Source organism: Aotus nancymaae, unplaced genomic scaffold, assembly GCF_030222135.1.
Source record: "Aotus nancymaae isolate 86718 unplaced genomic scaffold, 86718_ANA_hifiasm-v0.15.2.pri h1tg000019l, whole genome shotgun sequence".
NCBI lineage: Eukaryota > Metazoa > Chordata > Mammalia > Primates > Aotidae > Aotus > Aotus nancymaae.
Window position 1 is genome coordinate 29,024,819 of NW_026988431.1, and position 23,305 is coordinate 29,048,123.

Here is a 23,305-nt window from a genome sequence, read left to right on the forward strand (position 1 = left end):
GGATCCAAGATAAAAGATATTGCATCTTCATTTGTGTGTGTATATACATGTCTAGATGTGTTTATTTATATGTACACTTGTTATATGTTGCATCTACCAAATTGGCTTGTAAGTAAAAGAGCACTCATAAACTAAGTAAATAAGCCTAAGCAATTTTCAAGTTCACGTGATTTAAGTATAACTTTCCTAAACAAGTTAATTTTAAAATTATTGGTAAAGTAAAAATGGAAATGCCTTCAGAATTGTCAGCATACATTTTTTCTGGATTTTATATTTATCCTGCTAGATATTTTGAGGTGTTAGGATTTGGCATAGAAGGTTATAAAACTATACCGGTTACTTACTATATTATTTCATAAGTAACCTTTTCAAATCTGTAATTTGAGCTAAATTTTAAATAACTTCTAAATTAGACAAAATTATTCTTCTCACTAATAACACAACCTTTCTGACATGTTTTGTATACAGAATTATGTGTTCACTAGAATTCTTATCCTTAGTAACATAAAACTTTAGTGAAATGCTAAAAACAAGAAATCCTGAATTACCTGATATGAGCATTTATAGATAAGAACAATTCCACAATTTTAGAAACATATTTCCCCATATCATAACCATTCTTAATCGGAAATGGCCCAGATATTAAATGAGCAGCAAAAATAATTTTAAGACTTTACACAAAAGTTTACCTAAAACATATGTCCCATTCACTGTACTCAATTTTTTCACTTTTAACAGTTTATCTAGATTACCTCTGTGAGCCAAGATATTAGACACTATCATTTAAAGTTAGTTATTTCCTTGTTAACCATGTTTTGAATAGCCAGTGAATATCGGGTGCTCACCTAAACCTAAGAGCCTCAACCTTAGACAAAGGCCATCGCAACCTTATACACAAAAAATACTTCTGTGAGGACAGCTACCCAGCAACTGCCTGTCCAGCCTAGTACTGATGCCATCCTTGTGGTTGATCCTTGTAATGGAGGATAATTACCTCAAAACAACTATGGAATCTGATTCATTTTTTTCTTGAAAAATCTTTGTCTTCCTTTACACCTCCCTGAATATGCACATAGTTGACTATTGCATGCATATTCCCATTGCAATGCCTATTCCTGAATAAACATTATTTTCCTTTAGAGTCTTCCTCTCTGCTTGTTATTTAGCTTGATACCACTCAGGGCTGCACAAAACCTCAACGTGCACAGGGACAAAGAAAAAAGAGAGGAACTGGGGTTGGACCTGGTGACTCACAGCTATAATTACAGCGTTTTGGGAAGCCAAGGCAGGAGGACTGCTTGAGGCCAAGAGTTCAAGACCAGCCTGGGCAACATAGTGAGACCCTGTTTCTGCAAAAAACATTTTTTTAATTAAAAAATAATTAGCCAGGCATGGTGGCATACGCCTGTAGTCCCAGGCACTTGAGAGACTGATGCAGGAGCACTTGAGCCCAGGAATTCCAGGTTACTATGAGCTGTGATCACATGCCACTGCACTACAGCCTGGGCAACAGAGCAAGACCCTGTCTCCAAAGAAGAAAAAAGAGAGGAACTGGCACTCTGCCTTTATTACTAATGTGTCTGCAAGTAGCTAGGTAGAGACATTTTTGATTGGGCAAGAAGTAAAACATAGATGTTAAGAGTTGTGTTAGGAAGATTTGCAATGTGATTTAGGCACACCCTCAAAAGCCAGGCCACAGGGGAAATGTCAACAATGTTGGCTGTTAGTTTGGTCTGGTGATCAATGGATGCCAAATCATCAATGATAATATCTATAAAAATTGATTAGAGCAGTCATTTAAGTAGGAGTGACAGGAGGTGGAAAGGTTGGCAGGAACCAAGCCAGAAGGGATTTTGTGTGCTCTGTTGAGGAGCTTAGAGTTTATCCAGAATGCATAAGAAGTTTCATTTGGAGCGACATAGATAATTGGCAGATCTACAGAGAACTATGACTTGAGAGGAAAAAAACTGCAAGCAGAGAGACCAGCTGAGAGCATTTAGGCAAAAGATGCAGTATTTAGGCAAAGGATGCTCAGAGTCTAATACAGAAACAGAAATAGGTATGAAAAAAAGGACACATATTTGAGAGATGTCTGAGAGTTAAAATAGATAGGACGTGATTAGTTGGCTATTGTGAATTAAGTAAAAGGAATGTTATCAAGGCTGCATCCTAGGTGGTGGGTATGGCTGACTAGGAAGATGAGATGTGGCTGTTGCAGTCTTTTGAGATGATTTTTGTCATCGGGCATTGGTGCATGAGAATCCTCCCTTCATGTCCCTTCCCCAGCTCCATTTCTTCTGATTAAAAAAAAAATACAAGTGACTCTATTTTGATTCGGACTTTTTCAATGGCAATGTGGAACTGTAATCAACTTTTTTCAATCTTTCAGTGACACTGACATCTTCATGTCTCCACTCAGTCATACAATTAAATCATGTGTACATTTTAAAACAATGATACCTGTTTAATGACAGACTGTGAACTGGGACCCTCTAGGCTGGCCACTTTTGGTGTTGTATTTGGGGCACAAGTTTTTTTAACGCTTTCAATTACCTACCAAAATTTCAAAAGTGGAAAGTTTCCTATAAAAATCTGCCTTTATTGTTTCTTTTGAAAACTGGAAGAACTGGCCACCCAGGTCCCACAACACCTACCTGGCTGAATATGGTCTGCCCCACTTTCAGCAGAAATAACCTCTGCAGTTTTCAACAGCCCCAGCTCTTCTGGTCGTTGATTTTCCTAGTTGCTTCCCTTAATGCAGACATTTGAGTTTGCAGTCCTAGATTTACAGTGCAGGGGCAGTGAATTAGTTACGCTTCTCACGTACTCATTTCCTTCTGCACAGCACCTGTTTTTCCTTTAACCACTCGCAGATGCTAATTCATTCTTTAGGACTCAGTTCGAGTCTCCAGCAGCTTTTCTCTGAACTCATGATGGACTCCGCGTTCCATTACGTATTCCCATATCGCTCCGTACATCCATCTGTCACATCCCTTGCCACATTAAATTCAGATTAAATGTTTGTAGTATGCTTGAGTTCTTCCCAAGTCTCACATCACTTAGCGACAGTTGGGAAATCCTCAGTGGCAATTTCGGGAGCCATTCATTCATTAATTTTATCATTCTTTCAACAGCCACAACGTAGGTGACGACGACTGACTTATCTCTTAAAAGATGTGCGTGTCCCTCGACAAATAACCTGTGTGCCCTTACCGTTCCGCAGGAGGACGGAGTCCCAGAGAACTACAACTCCCATCAGGCACTTGGGGATCGCCGCGGCCTGAAGGGGCGACTATGGCTTAGGAACTACCATTCGCGTGAGGGTCTGCTCCCCGCGCCTGCGCAGAGCGCTGGGCCACGTCGCTTTTGCAGTGGCGGAAACCACGCGTCTCATCCATGGCTTCCGCGGACTTGCGCCGGGTGGCAGATGGCGGCGGTGCTGGGGGCACCTTCCAACCCTACCTAGACTCCTTGCGGCAGGAGCTGCAGCAGACTGACCCAACGGTCTTGTCAGTGGTGGTGGCGCTTCTGGCCGTGCTGGTGACGCTAGGTAAAAGGCAGCCGGTGGTTATGGCGGGTTCGGGGCGGGCAGAGGTCCGGGCTTTGGCTGCACTGATTCAGGCCTGGGACGCGGGGCTGGGAGGGCATCTTGGGGGCGTCAGGAGAGTGAGACTCACCCAGCCTACACTCTACCCTCTCTCTTAAAGCAGCGGCAGCAGCGGAACGTTAAGGAGGATCCCGGCCCACCCCTGGAGTTACGTCCTGGTCTTTGGGGCGCGGATTGCTCTTCGTCATCCGCCCCTGTTAGGCTTTAGTGCGCTGTTCCTCGCCTTCCGCTGTTCTCACTGCAAAGTCTCAGGGTCTTTACACCAACTTTCAGTCTCCCGTGTTTGCGTGCGGGCGCTGGGGATACCAAGATAGTGCTTGAGGCCCCAGTGAGAGTAAGGAGTGCAAAGAAAAGTTGACTGTTGACAGTGCCTGGCTCTCAGTGGATCCTTAACAACAACAACTGTAACCATTATGATTAAAAAGTCTATTCCAGGTGAATGAGGTGTTTCGTCACAGACTTCTGTTAATTTCCCCACCCCAGCCGTGCACATATACTGATTACCAAAGGGTAACTTCTGTTGTTTTTCTCTGTCTATTCCACAGTGTTCTGGAAGTTAATCCGGAGCAGAAGGAGCAGTCAGAGAGCTGTTCTTCTTGTTGGCCTTTGTGACTCCGGGAAAACCTTGCTCTTTGTCAGGGTAAATGATTTCATTTACACCCCTGTTAAGCTTAATAGAAAACTTTATACCATCCCAGTATTCCTGTCATCTCCTGGTTTATTTTGTAAAAGAAGCTGATGCCGATAAATTTGGGAGTTAATTCATACTTGGGAGAACAAAAAGATTCTTAGAAACGCATAAATGAGAACTATAGATTATTTCTATGTATTTTTTGCCCTTGCCAGATGCTATTTAGTCTTTATCACATTTAAGTGTTTTATTTAACTAGTTTCATTACAGAATAGTGGAAGGCATAGAAGCCAGGGTCCTACAGACAGTTTATAATTCCTTGATCAACAAACTTTTATGAGAATTTATCAAAGACACTTTTGCACGAGATGATCCTTTGACATAGTGGGCTAGTTAGGCTTCTTTTTACCAATATTTATTTTTAATACATTTAGTATTTTTAACAGTGTGTTTTAATATGGTGAATAGGAGAGTTTTCTGCTTTTTAATTCTTCTTTTTGAGAGTATAAATTATTTCCCTTCATTAAAGAAATATCTCAAATCTTGATCTCACTCCAATGCCCAGGCTAGAGTGCAGTGGCGAGATCTCAGCTCATTATAGCCTCGACCTCTGGGACTCAGCTGATTCTCCCACCTCAGCCTCCAAGTACCTGGGACTATAGGCATGCGCCACTATGCCCGGCTAATTTTTTGTATTTTTTGTAGAGATGAAGTTTTGCCATGTTGCCCAGGGTTCAAATCATTTTTGATGGTTAAAAATCTTTAGAGAAGGTTGGCAAATTTGGCCACTTACTGTTTCTTTGAGAATAATGTTTTTCTTCCATTGAGGAGAGAGGAGTAAAGTTCGAAATTAATTAGGTTTTTTTCTACAGGTAAAAAAAATCAATATGGTCTTTTTTACCTGTTGCAAGCAGTATTCATTTACTTGACTGGGAGACTTAGGATAATACTCAATTTGGGTTTACTATTAAAATGTTGAATATCTCCCATCTTGTTTTTTTTTGCAGTTGTTGACAGGCCTTTATAGAGACACTCAGACGTCCATTACTGACAGCTCTGCTGTGTACAGAGTCAACAATAACAGGGTAAGATGTTTGTGGAGTTTTGGAGTCTGACAGGCTTACTTTACTGTGGTGTGTCAGTTAAGGACATTTTTAGGATGAATTCATCTGGGGAGGTACCATTTGTAGCTTATTTTTATGGAGAAACATATTCTATGTGATAAATTCTGCTCTTGACAATCCGTGCAGGAGATTTAATCATGTCCTCCTCTGCTTTGTTTTACTTTAATGTACAGTAATGTTACATCATATTTTATTTTTTTTTTCCCTGAGTCTTCTTTCCAACTTTACAATGAGTTTTTAAGAGTGGGCATTAAGCCTTTTATGTTTTGAATAGGTAATACATGCACATGGGACAAAAATTCAAAAGGTTAGAAATGATATTTGATGAAAAGTAATTTTTCCGTTCTTTTCCCCACTACCCAGTCTTCTCCTTAGAAGCAATAACTTACTTTTTTTGCGTGTGGCCTTCCAGGTGTTCTGTGCATATACAAACATATTTATATATACTTTATTGCTTTTTTCTTTTTAAATACTGTTCTGCCCATTGTGTTTTTTCAGTATGGCTGCTACAACTTGGGCTTTTCTTATTCTCCTGCATTTGTATACATAGTACCACCTGGTTGGTTTATGAGCTGCATAGCATTTTACTGTGTTATTATACCATACAATTAAATTCTTACTTAATCAGGACCATGTTAATAGACATTTAGTTTTGTTTTTATAATCTTTTGCTTTTACAAACAATGCTGCAGTGGCTATCTTACAGATTATATATGAGGGTATGTCAAATATAAAGAATTATGGGGCTAGGCACGGTGGGTCACACCTGTAATCCCAGCACTTTGGGAGGCCAAGGCAGGCAGATCACTTGAGGTCAGGAGTTCAAGACCAGCCTGGCCAATGTGATGAAACCTCTTCTCTACTACAGTTACAGAAATTAGCCGAGCATGCTGGCGAGCACCTCTAATTCCAGCTACTCAGAAGGCTGAGGCATGAGAATCACTTGAACCTGGGAGGTGGAGGTTGCAGTGAGCCGAGATCACACCACTGCACTCCAGCCTGGGCGATAGAGCAAGACTCAAGTCTCAAAAACAAAACAAAACAAAACAAATATAAGAAATCATGGGAAAGACTTTTTGCATACCTTTGTAGCTTCAAAATGTAGACAGTGACTACCACACTGATTATAATGCATAATAAGTTGTTTTTTTTTTTTCTTTTTTGAGACAAGAGTCTCACTCTGTTGCCCAGGCTGGAGTGCAGTGGCACGATGTTGGCTCACTGCAACTTCTGCCTCCCTGGTTGAAGTGATTCTTCTGCCTCAGCCTCCTGAGTAGCTGTGATTACAAGTGCCCACCACCATGCCTGGCTAATTTTTGTGTTTTTAGTAGATACGGGGTTTCACCACATTGGCCAGGCTGGTCTCGAACTTCTGACCTCAAGTGATATGCCCACCTTGGCCTCCCAGTGCTGGGATTATAGGCATGAGCCACTGCACCCAGGCACATAATAAGTTTTGGTGAGTGAGTGGAGTGAGGGCTGGGTGGCTGGTTGGAGGGTGTGGATGGATAGACGGATGAATCAGAATTGTGGTTTGAGACTTTTTCTTCTTCTCTTTATGTTCTCCTTTCCTCCTTCTCATGCCTCCAGAATTAAACACTGTAAACAAAGATAAAGGGACATATTTTTATATATCTTAGAGATACCTTTGTTTTTTGGTGATGACACTCTTTTTGGCCCAGACCTTTTCAAACTCCCAGGGATTGAGATTTCGAAATTCCAGGTTGGAAAGATCATCTAGTACCTGCACCAAATTTTTAAAGTAGGATATTCCAGGATATCTTTCGACCTGTACCTTCTAATACGTAGCCATTGGCCACATGTGACTGTTGAGCACCTGAACTAAGAATAGTCCAAATTGAGGCATGCTGTAAGTGTGAAGTACACCCTAGATCTTGAAGACTTAGTATGGAAAAAAAGAATGTGAAGTATCATGAATAATTTCGTTTTTTATTACATGTTAAAAGGTAATATTTTGGATATATTAAATAACATTATTAAAATTAATTTTACCAATTTCTCTTTACTTTTTTATTATAGTTACTGGAATATTTAAAATTAAAGGCCGGGTGCGGTGGCTCATGCCTGTAATTCTAGCACTTTTGTAGGCCAAGGCTGGCGGATTGCCTGAGCTCAGGAGTTTGAGACCAGCCTGGGCAACACAGTGAAACCCCATCTCTACTAAAATACAAAATAAATTAGCTGGGCATGGCGGTGTGCACCTGTAATCTCAGCTACTTAGGAGGCTGAGGAGGAGCACTGCTTGAGGGTGGCGGAGGTTGCAGTGAGCCAAGATCGTGCCACTGCACTCCAACCTGGACAACAGAGCTAGACTCCATCTCTCAAAAAAAAATAAAATTACATATGTGGCTTCTGTTATTCTATATTTCTACTATATTTCTATTCCATTTCTACTGAATATATAGAGCATTTTTTTCTCTTCTTTCTTCACTTTTTCTCCTACCCCCTTATGTTTTTGATCTAATCTCTTTAGATAGTAATGTATCTCATAATGTTATCTTCTAAATTGCTTATAGTGTGTGGTGTAGTGCTGCTTTTGAAATGGAGCAGTAAGTCCCAACCTGAGGTTTCCATTCTCTTAACAGTACTTTAAAAGGGCGGGGGGGGCGGGGTGGTAATAAAAAATTTCTATTTGTCTATAAAGAAATGCATAAGCTATGTGAAAGGTAAGGTCATGATGAATCCAGCTGGAATTAAACCTGTACAGGATACTGATTGCCTGCTTCTGAACTGTGGGTATGGTTGGCTGTGGATAAGGTAGAGCATCTGAGAAATGGTTAGTGGGTCTGCTGCATGTACCAGGCCACACCTGAGAGTCTTATCATTGAGCACAGCCACATTTACACTGAATATGAGGTCTATTCACCATTCCAGGCCTTGACCTTATACTCAAGAATGGCAGCCTAGAACTTATTAGGATGCATCATAGATTTGCTCAGTAGGGGCTCAAGAATTGACAGAATTATTGATGGAGTAGAACAAATAAATGATGTGTCTGAAGACAAATATTTAAAAAGTTAGATTAAGGGTGGACATGATAAAATTGTGCTTTGTTATAAAGATTGGAGATCCCAGTAAGAGTAACATGCTCTATGAAAAATTGTAAGTTCTTATATTACATTACTAGTTTATGAGTATTTGTTACTGTTTTCACATTTTTGCTTATACTCATCCTCTACTCCTACTTTGCCGTACTCATACTAGTTTATCTCCCAAGCCTCAGGTAGATCGCACTTCCCTGACACCCCCAGACAGGTTTCTCCTGTACCCTCAGAACATTTATCAATGTTCTCATTATATGTTTTTGTGTAATTTTACATTAGGTTCACCTTTCTCATAAATTTTGCTATATCAGGAACCATGTCTTTGGCCACTGTTCCATCCCCAGAACTTTGGCTAGTGTTTTATGAGTACAAGATGCTCTGAACATTTGTTTGATTAATTAATAGGTACCAGTTTGGTAGCCAAAATATGATACTAAAGGTTTATATTGTGCATGTGTAATTGTACTGAAACATTATTATTGCTGCCATCCTCAGGGCAATAGCCTGACCTTGATTGACCTCCCTGGCCATGAGAGTTTGAGGCTCCAGTTCTTAGAGCGGTTTAAGTCTTCAGCCAGGTAAGAAGGAAGGAATTGAAGTGGGCTTGTCTAGGTCTGTATCTGTATATCAAAGCCACTCATGTGATTTGCTCTGGTGGTGTTTGGGAAGCTGTATGGTATCCTGTGGGAGACCTTGAGGTGGGCTTGAGGTCAGCCAGTTCTGAGTTGTAAGTCCACCTTCACCTGGATTATGAGGATTTTATGGGATTAAAATGCTTAAAAAGTGTTCTTTAGTGTTTAGGAAATGTTAACCTTTCTTGTCATTGTTATTAAATTTTGCATTTATTCTGAAGAAGAATTTAATAATGTGTATGACTATTAAAATCTGAAAAAAGAATTTTAAAGCTGGGATGAATCCTAGAAGTTACTAAATGCCAACATCATTTATATATATATTCTTAAATTACCTAAAATTGATGTTTCAAGAAATACAGAACAGTATTTCTATATTCTTTTAGTGTGTGCCCTGGTGTTACTGACTTTTAAGTTCTTCCCTAAAAGTCCTATGCTACAGTTTCAGATGCTGCTCTTTTGGTCTCTAACATTAATAAGAACTGAAGAGGAAAATCAGTATGCCACAATTTCACTGATTTGAAGTCACATTTTAATGTCTCTGAATTTGGAGTGTATCTTATAGTTGATGGTGTCATAGTTTAATTGGCAGTATTTTCTCTTAGTGGCGCCTAAATTAATGTCTTTTCATTGGCAGCATCTTAGTTTTTTGATGGAAGGAAGTAGTTGATTCTTTGGCTTTTATTGAAGATGTCTAGACTGAGATTTCATTATTGCTTCTTTGCCCACAAGATGGTGGTGATGAGCAATTTGTCACAGATAAGAATATGATTTTTATTCCTTGGACAATTGAGACAAATCAGGAACTGGTAAATTTAGCCATAATTGGGTTTTTATTTCCAATTAAATTTTTTTTCCTTTTCTAATGCCAGTTCTAAATATTTTATGATTTGCAGTATAAGTACTCTGTGATTCAAGTATTTTGGGCAAATCAAACATGCAAAATATGAAGATAAAACTTAGTTCAAATAAATTATAATCATGATATATACAAGTTGAAAAGACATTTAATATATTGGTAGGTGACTTTTTAATCCTATTTTCTGTGCAACAAGTTTCCTCAGTGGCTATTTTGCCTCTCCTGATTTGAACATATGGTATTGCTGATCTTATCATGGTTCCCCTCCCCCACTTTTTAAATATTGCTTATTTGATTTTCTGAAACCAATATCAGTTTCCTTTTCCTGAACCTTCAACACTTTAACTTTGATCTTCCTCACGTCTTCCTTTTCTTTATGCTCCTTTTTAACCCCCAACCATACTATTTTTTTCTCTTACATTCAGTGATGAGAGTTACCAGGATGCTTATGGTCTTTTGCTCCCTGTTGCTTCTTGCATTTTACTTCTTCCCTTTCAAGTCAGTTTTCTCTCACCGAGTATATCTTTCAGAAGTATTTCCAGAGAGAGTGATGAGTAGTCAGATGTTTTCAGTCTTTGTTCATTTGTAACTCTCTTTATTTGGCCTGCATTTTGGAATGACTGTTTCAGCTGAGTGCAGAGTCCTGGGTGGCAGCTGCATCACTCCTGACCTCATACATCTGTTGCAGATGAGAACGCTGTTGCCAGTCAGTCAAATTGTCCTTGCACTGTAGTAAGTCTGCCTGATTTGGCCTTCTATCCAGGGATAGGTTTTCTTCTGTTCAAGGACGGGTTTAGCTTTATCATTCTTGGAATTCGGGTGTGCTATTCCAGACCAAAGAGTCTCCTCAGTTTTCAAAAATTCTCACCATCGTCTCTCCAGGTAGTGCTGTTTCCCCATTCTTATTTCTCACACCCTGGGATCCTTATGAATGTTACTGAACCTTATTTCTGCCTTTCTTGTCTCCTCTCTATCATATTTTCCAAATCTTTCTACCTTGCATATTGTAAGATTCTCTCAAATTTGTTTTCTGGTTTATTACATTCTTTTCAGCTGAGTGTAATATCTGCCTAACTTTTCCATGGATTAATCTCATTTACTATATTTGTCTAAAATACTTACCTTTTCAAACCAGCCTGTTTCTTTTTATACTATTCTATTTTTTATTGTAGTTTATAGTATTTTCTTAGTATTTTCTTAAATAATTTTAAACATTTACTTTATAGATAGCTTTATTATCCTAGTTTTGGGGTGCTGATTATTCTCTCTTTGGGGGTGCCAGTTATTCTCCCTCATAATTGTTTATTTTCTTCTGTGCCTTGTAATTTTTGATCCAGAACCTTCCTTCAAGAGTGACACATTGTTGATACTGTGGATATCAACAATGGATTAAATATCTTGAAGATATTTAATACATTAGGATATGAAAGCCTTGCTCCATAAGCAGTTCATATTTCCTTCTGTTGGGGCCTGGCCTAATTCTTACGTAAACCTTTCCCCTTGGGGTTCTTACACCTGGAGAGAGTATAAATTCATACCCTATATCTGTGTGAGGCAGTGGAGGCCTGGTGTTTCTAAGGTAACTTTTTCCCCAAGCCCCGACCTCCATGAGACTATTAAGTTGTAGGCTTTGTGCAAGGTGTTCAGTTCTAGCTCCCCAGCTGCATGTTGACCATTGCACGTCTCTTATCTCCACCTGGGCATTCAAACCCTTGTCCATAAGGCTTGTATTTTGTTTTTCGTTTTTTTTGAGATGGAGTCTCGCTTTGTCTTCCAGGCTGGAGTCCAGTGCATGATCTCAATTCACTGCAACCTCTGCCTCCTGAGTTCAGGCAGCTCTTCTTCCTCATCCTCTCTAGTAGCTGGGATTACAGGTGCCCGCCACCACACCCGGCTAATTATATTTTTAGTAGAGATTGGGTTTCACCATGTTGCCCAGGCTGGTCTCGAACTTCTGACCTCAAGTGATCCGCCTGCTTTGGCCTCCCAAAGTGCTGGGATTACAGGTGTGAGCCACTGTGCCCAGCCCCTAGGGCTTGTTGTCTGCAGTTTCTCTGGGCTGCTGTACGTTAGCTTTGATACCTCTTTGTTTCTGTCACATGAGGAGTTCCACTATGGGTGCCTTAATTTAGGCCTTACCTGCTCACTGTGCTTCTGGTTCAAGCGCACTCTAAGATTGCTTTGTCTTCCATTTAGGCACCAGTATTCTTCGTAAGACAGAAAAGCATAAACTCCACAGGTCATTGTGTCATGCTTCACTGTCTGACTCAGATCTCCCTGATTTCCCCATCTCCCTGTGTACCAGCTTACCTTGACTTCCCCAGGGAATGTGTTTCACATTTGTGTGCCTTGAACATACTGTAGGCTGAGTATCCCTTATCCAAAATGCTTGAAACCAGAGTATTTTAGATTTTGGATTTTTGGATTGGGGATACTCAACCTGTACTTTCCAGACAGTCTGTGCCCCAGTTTTTGGTCTGGCTAAGATGCAACTCAACTGTTAAATCCTCCTTAAAGTTGTCTTTGACCTGGTCCCATTTAAATGATCTTTCTCTTTGTTCCTGTTGCGTGTGTACATAGTTCTGCCTTGGCATTTAATCATATTGTTCTCTATATAATGATTTGTCTTTGAGGACAGGCATCATTTCTTAATTGTCTTTTTTCAGCTTCGACTGAAAAGTTCATTGATACACCATAGCACTCAATAGTCTTGTTAAATGAGGATTTGTGTTATATGATAACATATGCACAGACCCGTATGTGTGTCTGTTGTGTTAATCACCAAGATTGACTTTGAAGAAACTCAGGATAGTTTTTCAAGGTAAAATGTCCTGTTACATCTTCACATGCCAGTTTTTCTTTTTTTCTCCCTCCAGGGCTATTGTGTTTGTTGTGGATAGTGCAGCATTCCAGCGAGAGGTGAAGGATGTGGCTGAGTTTCTGTATCAAGTCCTCATTGACAGTATGGGTCTGAAGAACACACCATCATTCTTAATAGCCTGCAATAAGCAAGGTGCCATCATGTTTTCTGGCAATAATTGGTTTTTTAGGGGTTTCTACTAATAATTACTTCAGTTATTTACAGTTGTTATTATTGAGAATGAGAGATAATTGCTGTAAAAAACTATAAATGAAAGGATTTTAAATCTTAAAATTTATATCTACTCCTACCTTTTACCTTTTCACCAGTCTTCTAACCAGAAGACCAAGGAATAACAACCAAGTGACTGCTAACTAATTTTTCTTTGATACAGTGTTTTTCAGATTATAAATTATTTTACTTTACCAAGTTGAGTTCATTAGATTGATAATATGTGATATCAGATACACAATTTTGGAGGGTGGAGTCTCTGCTTTCAAACAAGTCTACTGTACAGCACATTTTATCAAGGGGAGTTTGCTGACGTTGTTTTCTTTTAACCTGATAACCATGGAAAACTTTCTGGTGATCCCCAATCAGACTGGACTTCAGTTCCATTACCTGTACAGTAAGATAGACTAGTGGATCTCTTCAGGTTTCTTTCAGATCTGAAATTCTGATTCTATGAAGAGTCCAAGGCATTTCTCAGAAGTGATTAGATAATAACCTTAATAATGCCTTATCAGGAATGCAGTTATTAGCCTCATTACCTGACCTCTTTATTTCTCTGATTCAGTGTAAGGTGGGGAGTTATTGTTTATTTGCTTTGTGGCAAACCAGGGCTTGTTTCTTACCTTTAGTACACTTGATGCTTTAAACCTATTGTCTTAGTATCAGCTGGAAATGTGCTAAGTGTACTTTTAAATGGCAGGTAGGGTATTGGCTTTTGGGGTGTGAAGGCAATTCTTATAATCATAGCACTGGTAGGCCTTCTTTTTGTTAAGCTGATTAAACATGTATGTATTGAATTGAAAGGTCAGGTGTGGAGAACTTTAGTGAAAGCTAAAGTCAGTTTTAGGGTCACCAGCATAATATGTTTACAAGCATTATCTTGGGAAAACCCCTAGTGCAAGTATAAAGCTTACTTTGATAGAGAAGGAACTAGTGATAAAAGGCCTTTTTAAAAAAAAAAGGGAAAAGAAACTTACTGGTTTAAATAGGAATTTTCCTTCTGTTTAAGAAATCTTGGGAAAAGACCCATTCTTGTTTAAACTACAACAGTGTCTTTATTTCTTTACAGATATTGCAATGGCAAAATCAGCAAAGTTAATTCAGCAGCAGCTGGAGAAAGAACTGTAAGTGTGAAAGAGGCCTGTTCGTTAATTACATATCTTAACACTTAGACTGTAAGCAGCATATTCATGTTTCATTTGTTTGGTTGTATGTGATTATCACGATTATAGACTGAGAGTAGTGTAATTATATATTTGTTAAATAATTCACAAAATAATGGAATCACAGAAACTATTAATAGGATGCTTATAGATATTTTAAAACTTCATAGATAGATTTTTGAAACCATAAACTCAATTTATCTTACCATTGTTATTTTATCATTTACAGTTGAAATGAAAGGTTTTAGAAGCTAAAAAATGTTACATGCCAACTTGAGAACAGTGTTATTTCAGTGAGTGGAAGTGTTAGTTCACCACTCAATAATGCATGTGAAGTGGTATTTAAGGATGCATGTAAATAATAAAAAAAACTGAGAATCAGGAAAAAGAAGTCATTTAAAAGCCACTTTGGAAATTATTGTTGATAGAATAGGAACAGAATGCTGAGGAAGGCTGGAAGTCTTTGATACTATATTTGTAGCTTCTTAGATTAAGGTACTTGGCAATCTTATAAATCCTGCTTTAAGTGTTTAAAAGCTTGTAAATTGAGCTATAGCTTTTGAATTTTAAGGAATCTCTCATGTCATCTGTGTTAGGCGAATTTGTAAGAGCTAGCCAAAAGCTGGCTTAGAAGAAATGATCAACATTTATAGTAAAGCAAATTATGTTTTCTTACTGCTTTTGTCTAAGGCCTTGAAAAGGATCTGATGAGGAAAAGCTGTATAAATTCAACTTTTAGAAACTTCTCCCTACTATGATTTACTGACTCCCTTATTCATTTAAGAAGCACCTGTAGTGTATCTGGTGTTTGCCAAGCTGCAGTCAGGATGCTGCTGTAGGAAGACATGTGTTCCTGTACTCAGGAGCTTAGATTCTGCTAGAATCTAGTCAGCTCCGGGCATTGGCAAACTCCTGCCTAGGGCCTGCAAGCCAATAGTAGATCTACATTTTTAAAGGGCAGGTAAAAAAACAGAAGAAAAATATACGACAAAATATTGAATTTCTGGCTCTTTGCAGAACAATCTTGCTGGCCCTGGCGATGCCATTTTCAGTGGTTCCTTTGCCTTCTGGAGCCGCGAGTTTATCACCCTGTCCTCCTGTGCTCTTGATGCTCACTCTCTTGGATTGTATACGTTGCTTGCCATTAGGTTAATAAGGACGTTGGAACAGTGGGATGATTGGGTTTTTCTAAAAATTCTCTTGCAATTGTTGGGAATTGTTTTGGGGAAACCAAAGCTATCATAATGTTGCGAATCAGTCTGGGTTATTTTTAACAGACAGTCCAAGTCTTCCCATGGTTAAAACACATGTTTTCCATAGGCTGTTTGGTTTTCTTTCTGTAGAGTTAGCGAAAAACAATACAGAAGGCAATGCTTTATTAAACGATAGTGAAACAAAATGTTGAAAAGTTGTAAAGGTTAACATCAGTTAAAATTAGGAATCCGACTAATTTAAATTTAATCTCAGATTTGTGAGAATTAGGCCCTGTTAGCTTTGAGGCATTTCATAACCTATGAATAACAAAGTTTAATATATTTACATGGCCTTGTGGAAAAAGCTTAATATATGTAATGTTTTATTTTTTTCCTTAAAAATTTTTTATTGTAAAATATCTTACATATAAGAGTATACATGTCACATACATTAAGGTTAAGAAAATATTAAAATGAATACCTGTGTACTCACCACCCTGCCTAGAAGCCCCTGTTTCACCCCAAAAGCTTTTCCCTCAAGAGGTCAGCAATATCCGGTTTTGTATTGTTTTTAAAATACGTGTGTGTGTGTGTGTGTGTGTGTGTGTGTGTGTGTTCGTGTTCCTAAACAAGGTATTGCTTAATTTTGCCTGTGGATTCTTCACTAATTTTGAAGCAACTTTACAGAACAAGAAATGCTTTATTTTGTAAGAAAGAAGACTGGCAGCATGTATTCCTCTGCTTCTGGATAGCACAAAGGGAAAAGGAGGCTGGCAGTTGAGTGTTGCTTATGCACTCTTTATTAGGGCCAGCAGGTGGCAGTAAGGGGACTTACATTTGGAAGGTTTTAATGGTTAAAGAGGTTGGAGAATAGTAATTGTGTCCAAGTTAGATAAGAGAATCTGGAGTTTGTGGATTTCTAAACTCCATATCCAGATAGACTCAAGATAAAAAAAATACATACCCTATCTACCCACACTTAACTTTGAGAAACTTATGTTTTTATAACACTTACAGCATGTATTTTTAAAAATATTTTTAAATGGCATCATTCAGGAGATCCTCTTAGAAGGTGGGGGGCCCTGCGCTGAAGGACAGTTGTGACCTGGTCCGCTGCTGACCTGCCCTCTAGCCCTGGGAGGTCCGACCCCCACCCCATCTACCTCACCTGTCTGTCCAAGAGAGTGACCTACAAATGCGAAGGACTATTCAACAATCTTAATAGCGTAATTGTCAAGTCTATGGTGAAGTTTTAAATGAGTGCTGAAATGTTTAGAAACTAATATGATTTAGTTGCTGTATAAAAGTTTTGCCTCCTGACTTGTTTCCTTTTGCCCCACAGCAACACCTTGCGAGTTACCCGTTCTGCTGCCCCCAGCACACTGGACAGTTCCAGCCCTGCCCCTGCTCAGCTGGGGAAGAAAGGGAAAGAGTTTGAATTCTCACAGTTGCCCCTCAGAGTGGAGTTCCTGGAGTGCAGTGCCAAGGGTGGAAGAGGGGACGCAGGCCCTGCTGACATCCAGGACTTGGAGAAATGGCTGGCTAAAATTGCCTGAGGGGCAGCTCCAAAGCACAAGACCTGAATGTGTGTGACACACAGTTTTGGAAAAAGGGCTGTGGTAGTGCGGAGTTGATAAGGAAGGGGTACAAAATGTCGTTAGAAACATTTCCTTGTTCTGGAAACAAAGTACTGTTGAAACCAGCTTGGAATTTTGTTTTTACGTTCAGTTTTCCCTTATGGCTGCCTTTCAAACAGGTACCTTTTATTTGATGCCTGTATCTTCCCTTTGTTAAGGTGCAGCTTGATGTAGGGTCAAGGTTTTTGTGGCATAACAATCTGACTCCACACAGCGAGGAGTCTGTAGTGAGAATGTGGTCATCACCTGAAGTTTTCTTATCTTCTGCTTCTGTGCTTCGGTCCCTTTTTCCTGGAAGCAAACCTGCCTATGTATGAAGCCAGTTGATTTCCAGTTGCTTCTGAAGTTCAGAGGCAATACATTGTCTAGTCCTTTGCGAATTTCTCTGATTTGTGGGCACAGTTACCAAGTTTCCCCACAGGTGAAGACAGGTACAAAATAGCAGAGCTAAGCAGACAGTGGGTCTGTTCTTCATCAGCTCAGTAACTTGTCCACACTCCAGTCTTAGCACTTATGTTTCAAACGCTGGTCACAAGCCCTTGGAGTCATTCCCAGATAACAGAACTGGAAATGATAAATCCCCTAATGCCAAGGGTCTAGTGTGTTCTTAGTGGTTATACTGGGAAGTGTATGGAGATTTAGCTGCTGCTCTGCTCTGGATGGCTGAAGGCTCCTGGGCCATCTTCATGTGCTGCTTGATGAGCTCCTATTTTGTACTCTTGGCTAGAATGTCGTGCAACAAATACAAAGTGAAAACAGTTCTCTGTACATTTCTGAAGTGCATATTCATTGATGCTAAAAAAAAAAATTAGGTGCCTTTTTGAAGTGATGTTCTTTGCTGTCTTCTTAAACATAAGGCTTTTTTAAATGATTAATATATTTCTTGGTAAGTAAAACAGCCTGTCTGGCTCAAAGCAGTTAAATAGAATGGAATGGTGAGTACCGGTGGGAGCACATGTCAGGATTCAGGCCTAATTACTTGTTTCCTGAGCCTAAAGATTGCAACATGCCCAGGAACACACACTCCTATTCCTACCTCACACACTCAGGGACAAGCCCAACTAAGGCTTACCAGGAGACAAGGGTGCTTTGTCCAAGTGAGAAGCCAATAATGGAACAGTGCATCAAGAGCCATGGTAGGAGAGGCCCACAGTTCTCTGGAGCATGCAGCAGGGGCACCCCACCTGGCCTTGAGGATCATGGGGAGTCAAAGGATAAAGCATGGGGCTGATGACTTCTGAGGGAGCGTGACCCCCAGGTTTCGGCCTCTGCCTGCTGTCTCACACATCCCTTCTGGTGGGTCACTTGGGCTCTGGGAGTACACATCACCTCAGACTATCATCATTCCTGGCAGAAATACTCCAAGCTCCCACCTCAAAGTATGTGTCAGCCTTGCTGCTGTAGCACAAAGACAGTGTGAATGAAGCACGAAATGGAGAAGTCGTGAGACCCTGACCCTGAGTCCTTGCTTGAAAGCTGCTGCTAGTGTTCTTAACTGTCTTTTGGACTCTATTTCTTACCCTTTTCCTAATTAGCCAAGTAGTAACTTAGGAAGTAGGTAAGAGCAATGAATGTGATATGTTCACAGAATCATAGTAGGAGGTCATGGGAGTAAAAGTCAGTGGCTTGATGCTTCTGTTAAGAGGCATGTGTCCCTCTCAGCCTTTTTTCTGGTTAATATTTTACTTTATTGGAAGCAGCACACCAGAAAAAGTGACTGAAGAAGGATAGCAAGGTTGAGTTTGAGTCTAGGCCTAAAGAAGGTCTTCCAAAAAAGGCAAATTCTGCCTGGAACAGTGGTCTCAAATGTTCGTGCGCATCAGTATTACCTGCGATGCTTGTTAAGCTGATTTGAGAACTCTGCTCTTAGTTTGATTCACGAGCGGGTCTGCACGAGCAGGTGTTGCCTCAGGAATCTGCATGTTTAACATGTCCTTTGTCAGTCACACGGGGCTCCTGGGCACCCCTAGAGATGATCTGGCCTGGAGTGTCACGTGTGCCTTTACTCTGTTTTGTTTTTAAACAGTAAAGGTTGAAAGGTTTTGGGAAGGGTTTTGATGGGAGGTCAAGTGTGCTCTCCACTCAGGTGGTGCCCTCTTGTGGCCCTGAAGGCATTCGACTAAAGTAGGCCCATTTTGTGAGATGGGCAGGTGCAGCCAGAATAGGTGGATGGATGTCAGGTCATGGAGACAGGCACCCTAGGCATGACCGTATGACGTAGATGAGTCATTTGAGCTTGAAACACGTTGGGAACGTGGCGGCGTGTGGGCACCAAGATCTCCCGGGACAGCAGCTACCTAACGCAAATGACCCTGTTCCCTGCTAAGGCTGTGGTGAGATGCCATCATAGAGCGGCAGCTGTGCTGAGTGAGCCCTGGGCACTCTGTTGGTGAATATGTCCACTTTTGGAATGGGATCTCCCAGTGGGTATGGACATGGGCAGACAGAGAGGTCTGGGCACTGCCCTGTTTTTTCCTCTGGCTCCTCTCTAGCCCGGGCCTTGGTAGCCTCTCCACCACCAGGTACCTGATAGTCCACTGGAAGTTCCTAATCAACAGCAGCTGCTGTTGCTGGGCGTCCCTGGGGTCTGCCACTCTTTCCCATGGCCTCTGTCTCAGCGCCTCTTGGGATGTAAGTGCTCCCTCGTGGTCCTGCCTTGTGTGAAGCACTGACCATGTTATGTTGACTTAGATCACTTCAGCCAGTCTACCCTTTTTCTTGTTTTTGAAGTTTTGGGTTCAGCACAATTGTCAACGCTTCGGTTGGCTCATGTCCATCACCTGAAGGCTGTCAGTGTCAATTAAGATGCCTCTCTCTCTATCTCATCCCTTCACACATTTAAGGAAAGGTGATCACCACACCTACCTTCATTTGCGCAGGAAAACAATCGCACTTCCCTTCAACCATAAAGCTCGAAACTTGACTGCTCACAAGAGCCTTGTACGCAATCACCCAATGAGTAAATGCCACTCGTTGCAGCAGACCCTGGAAATCCTAAACAAAACGCAATTCTTACATTAGAGGCCTGTGGCCCTGTTCTGAGGTTAAGAAATGTGCCCTTTCAGTGTGGTTTCCCTGCTCTCCCTGTCTCGTTAGCGTGAGCTCCATCACGGCTGCACTTGACTCCTAAGTACGGTGTGGGCCTGTGATCAGCTGCCAGCCATGCAGCCCCAACAGGACTGCCACTTTTCCATCAGCCTCTAAAATGCCAGTGTTCCCATGATGCTGATGTGTGAGGCACATGGCTGTGTTCTGTTGACTTGAATATTGTTTCAAGGTTTTTGTTTTGTTGAGACAGTCTTTTTCTGTCACCCAGGCTGGAATGCAGTGACGCCATCTCGGCTCACTGCAATCTCTGCCTCCCGGGTTCAAATTCTCCTGCCTTACCCTCCCCCAAGTAGCTGGGATTACAGGTGTGTGCCACCATGCCCAGCTAATTTTTTGTATTTTTAGTTGAGATAGGGTTTTGCCATGTTGGCCAGTCTGTTCTCGAACTCCTGGCCTCAAGTGATCCGCCCACCTTGGCCTCCCAAAGTGCTGGGATTACAGGCATGAGCCACCGCACCTAGCCTGTGTTTCAAATATTGAAATCATTTTGTTTCAAAAAGTTTTTTTAAAATTCGAGTTTAGCATACAGTGACCTCCACACTCTTGTACACCGGTGAGGAAAACCATGCTGAGCAGTGTTGCTGAATGCCACACCACGCACTCTAGGCAGGACGTTCACCAAGCTCTGCCATCCTCCCATCCATGGCTGAGGAATCCCAACAGTGCTTCCTTAGTCTGCCAAAGTCAGGAACTGCTAGACAGCTGGAGTGTGACTGCATCCCCAGTGAGATCACTCACTTCCCTGTAGTGTGAAGTTGTGCCACTGTGAATTCTTGGGGAATGACTGCTTATCTTGGAACCACATCACTCGAGTCTTAGTCTGGCCCATGCAAGCACCTACCCATTGGCCCTCAGCCCTCTGACTTGCCACATCCCCTGTACCTGGTCTGCCTCACATTTTACAACTGGTAGCCAGAATAAGTCTTAGTGGGGACATCCAGTTCCTGTCTCCTCTGATCAAAGATGGCTTCCTTGAGGTGGCAGCTGATTGGAAGGTGTTGTGGAACCTTTAGAAGCCTTAAAAGAGAAAGGAATTAGTAAAGTTGGACTTGAAGAAGAGTGCGATTCAATTTACCTAATCTCGGCCTTTGTTCCTCTTTGGATTGGTCCCAGAATTATGCTGGCTTCTGAGCATCTTTTAGTCTGGAGATAACTGACACCTGGAGGGGCCACTCAGGGATGTTCCTAACTGGTGTGGGGTGGGGCTGGGGGTGAAATGTGGCAGCTAGATGTTGTCAAAGGTCATTCTAGTTCACCTTAAGTTCTTGCCTTTAAACGGCTTTCTGAAAATCAGAAGCATGAGAGATCCAGTCCCTGTACCCTCTCCCCGCTTCCTAATCCCACAGCCATGGCAAGTACAGAGTGGGGATGAAGGAAGATCTCATACCCCTGACTCTCAGTTCTGCCCAGAGGCTCCCTTCCCATCAGCCTTTCAGCAGAAGGGAGATTAGGGAAATGCATGTGGATTTACTCTCATGATTGTGTCCCATCTTTCCCCCTGAGGAGCTGCCCATCAACTCCTAAGGGGGAAAGATGGACACGCTCATGAGAGTAGTGTCCACTCAAGGCCCTTTGCTGTTTTGCTTCTTCCTCCTACTGGGGGAGTTGGAGGAAGAAGCAAAACAGCAAAGGGCTTTGAGTAGGGGACACACCACTCAGGCATGAGAAGAGGGACTTTGTGGAGCACACACCTGAGGAACTCGGTTTTTGACCACCCCGTTTATGACAGCACCACTTAAACATAGACAAGAAGCTTTGTTTTGAGAATTAGGACAGTTTATTGTTTGACCAACATGCTGAGTCTTTTCCACATTTTACACAGTTTAATGTGAATTCAACATGGTGGCTATGTCTTCTGAGCCCGTAACAGATGGAACTGCCACCCTCTGTGCTCCTCACAGCCAATCACTTTAAAGGGATGGGTGAGGGGAAAGTGAGGGGAGAAGTGGACACACACCGCGAGATGCAGGCTGGCCTTCTATGCTACGGAGTCTTCCCACCTCCTGAAGAAACCATCTAAACCCCTGCTACAAGGATTTCCTAATGAAACCATGCACCGCTGGGAATGCCAACCAGACAGGGGTCTGGAGTCCAAGGAGTTTGCACATTGAGATCCCAAGGTTTTGGGACACCTAAATAGTTCATGTCAAAAATTCAAAGGGTGTCCTGATCGGTGTGGGTGCCCATGACAATGAGAGTAGACTTGGGGACTGGCCCTTCTGCAGTAGAGGAGCCCAAAATACCACCGATATTCTCACTCGCATGCTGGGAAGAACTTAGTGTCCTAACCCAAGCGCAGAGATGGTCTGAGGAACACACCCATGCACAGCAGTCCTTGCTGTGTAATAAATATGGAGTCACGTTTGTTCACACACAGAGCAGCAATGGATGAAGAGTGGAAACACATTGGTTCGGATCATTCCTAACTTGCTGGGGGATCCTAATCAAGTTGCCCTTCTCCATCCTGGTTTTCCTGCCTGTAGACAGGAAGTTATGAGAGCTCTGCCTCGCACAGCTGTAACAAGGTGACGATGCCTCATATTCTTTGGGGAGAGGTAGTTTGGAAAGGAGTGGGCACAAAACCTGCTTGGCTGATGCACACGGACATACTTCTGTTCAGCTGCACCTTACGTGGCTCACACACACCTCACCGTCCTCGGCTTCCTGGTCTCATCTCATGTCCTGACATCCTCACCTGCCTTTCAACTTGTGAAGGAATGAGGCTGCTCTACCTGAAGGACGCTGAAGCTAGCAGGGCAATCCCTTTATTATTGACACAACTGGTACCCCAGGGCAGGGCCTCCCAGCACTGGCTAGCCACCAGGATGATGGAGACATTGCACCCCAGACGTGTCTGCACTCTTAGCTACCACCATTTCAATCCTTGTTTCTGTTGCCAGAGACACTGAAACTAGTCTGGCCATTGCTCCCCCCAGACCTGGGAACATGACTGAATGTTTAAGGATGATGACAAGAGAGCAGCAATAAACAGCAGGGAGGCCTCTGACCAAAGGAAACTGTTGCCAACAGCTACCAAGACCACTAACCTCGGACCACAACTGCAGCCACAGTGCTCGTGATTCTGATGTCACACCTTCATACTGATTGTATGTATGATCACCCAGTAAGTTAGGAGTGACCAGAACCAATGTGTTTCCACTTGTAAATAGGCTGTTTGCTTTTTCCATCTTATAC

General features: G+C 41.7%; 1 protein-coding gene across 1 annotated transcript; it reads left to right on the forward strand.

Annotated features, from left to right (window-relative positions):
* The first annotated feature begins 3,357 nt into the window (after nucleotides 1-3,357).
* SRPRB (SRP receptor subunit beta) lies at nucleotides 3,358-17,827 on the forward strand. Its single transcript, XM_012451196.3, has 7 exons — nucleotides 3,358-3,550; nucleotides 4,153-4,247; nucleotides 5,246-5,323; nucleotides 8,923-9,005; nucleotides 12,795-12,931; nucleotides 14,079-14,133; nucleotides 16,708-17,827. The coding sequence occupies exons 1-7, from the start codon at nucleotides 3,397-3,399 to the stop codon at nucleotides 16,919-16,921; spliced, it is 816 nt and encodes a 271-aa protein (XP_012306619.2). The 5' UTR covers nucleotides 3,358-3,396; the 3' UTR covers nucleotides 16,922-17,827.
* The last annotated feature ends 5,478 nt before the right edge of the window (nucleotides 17,828-23,305 follow it).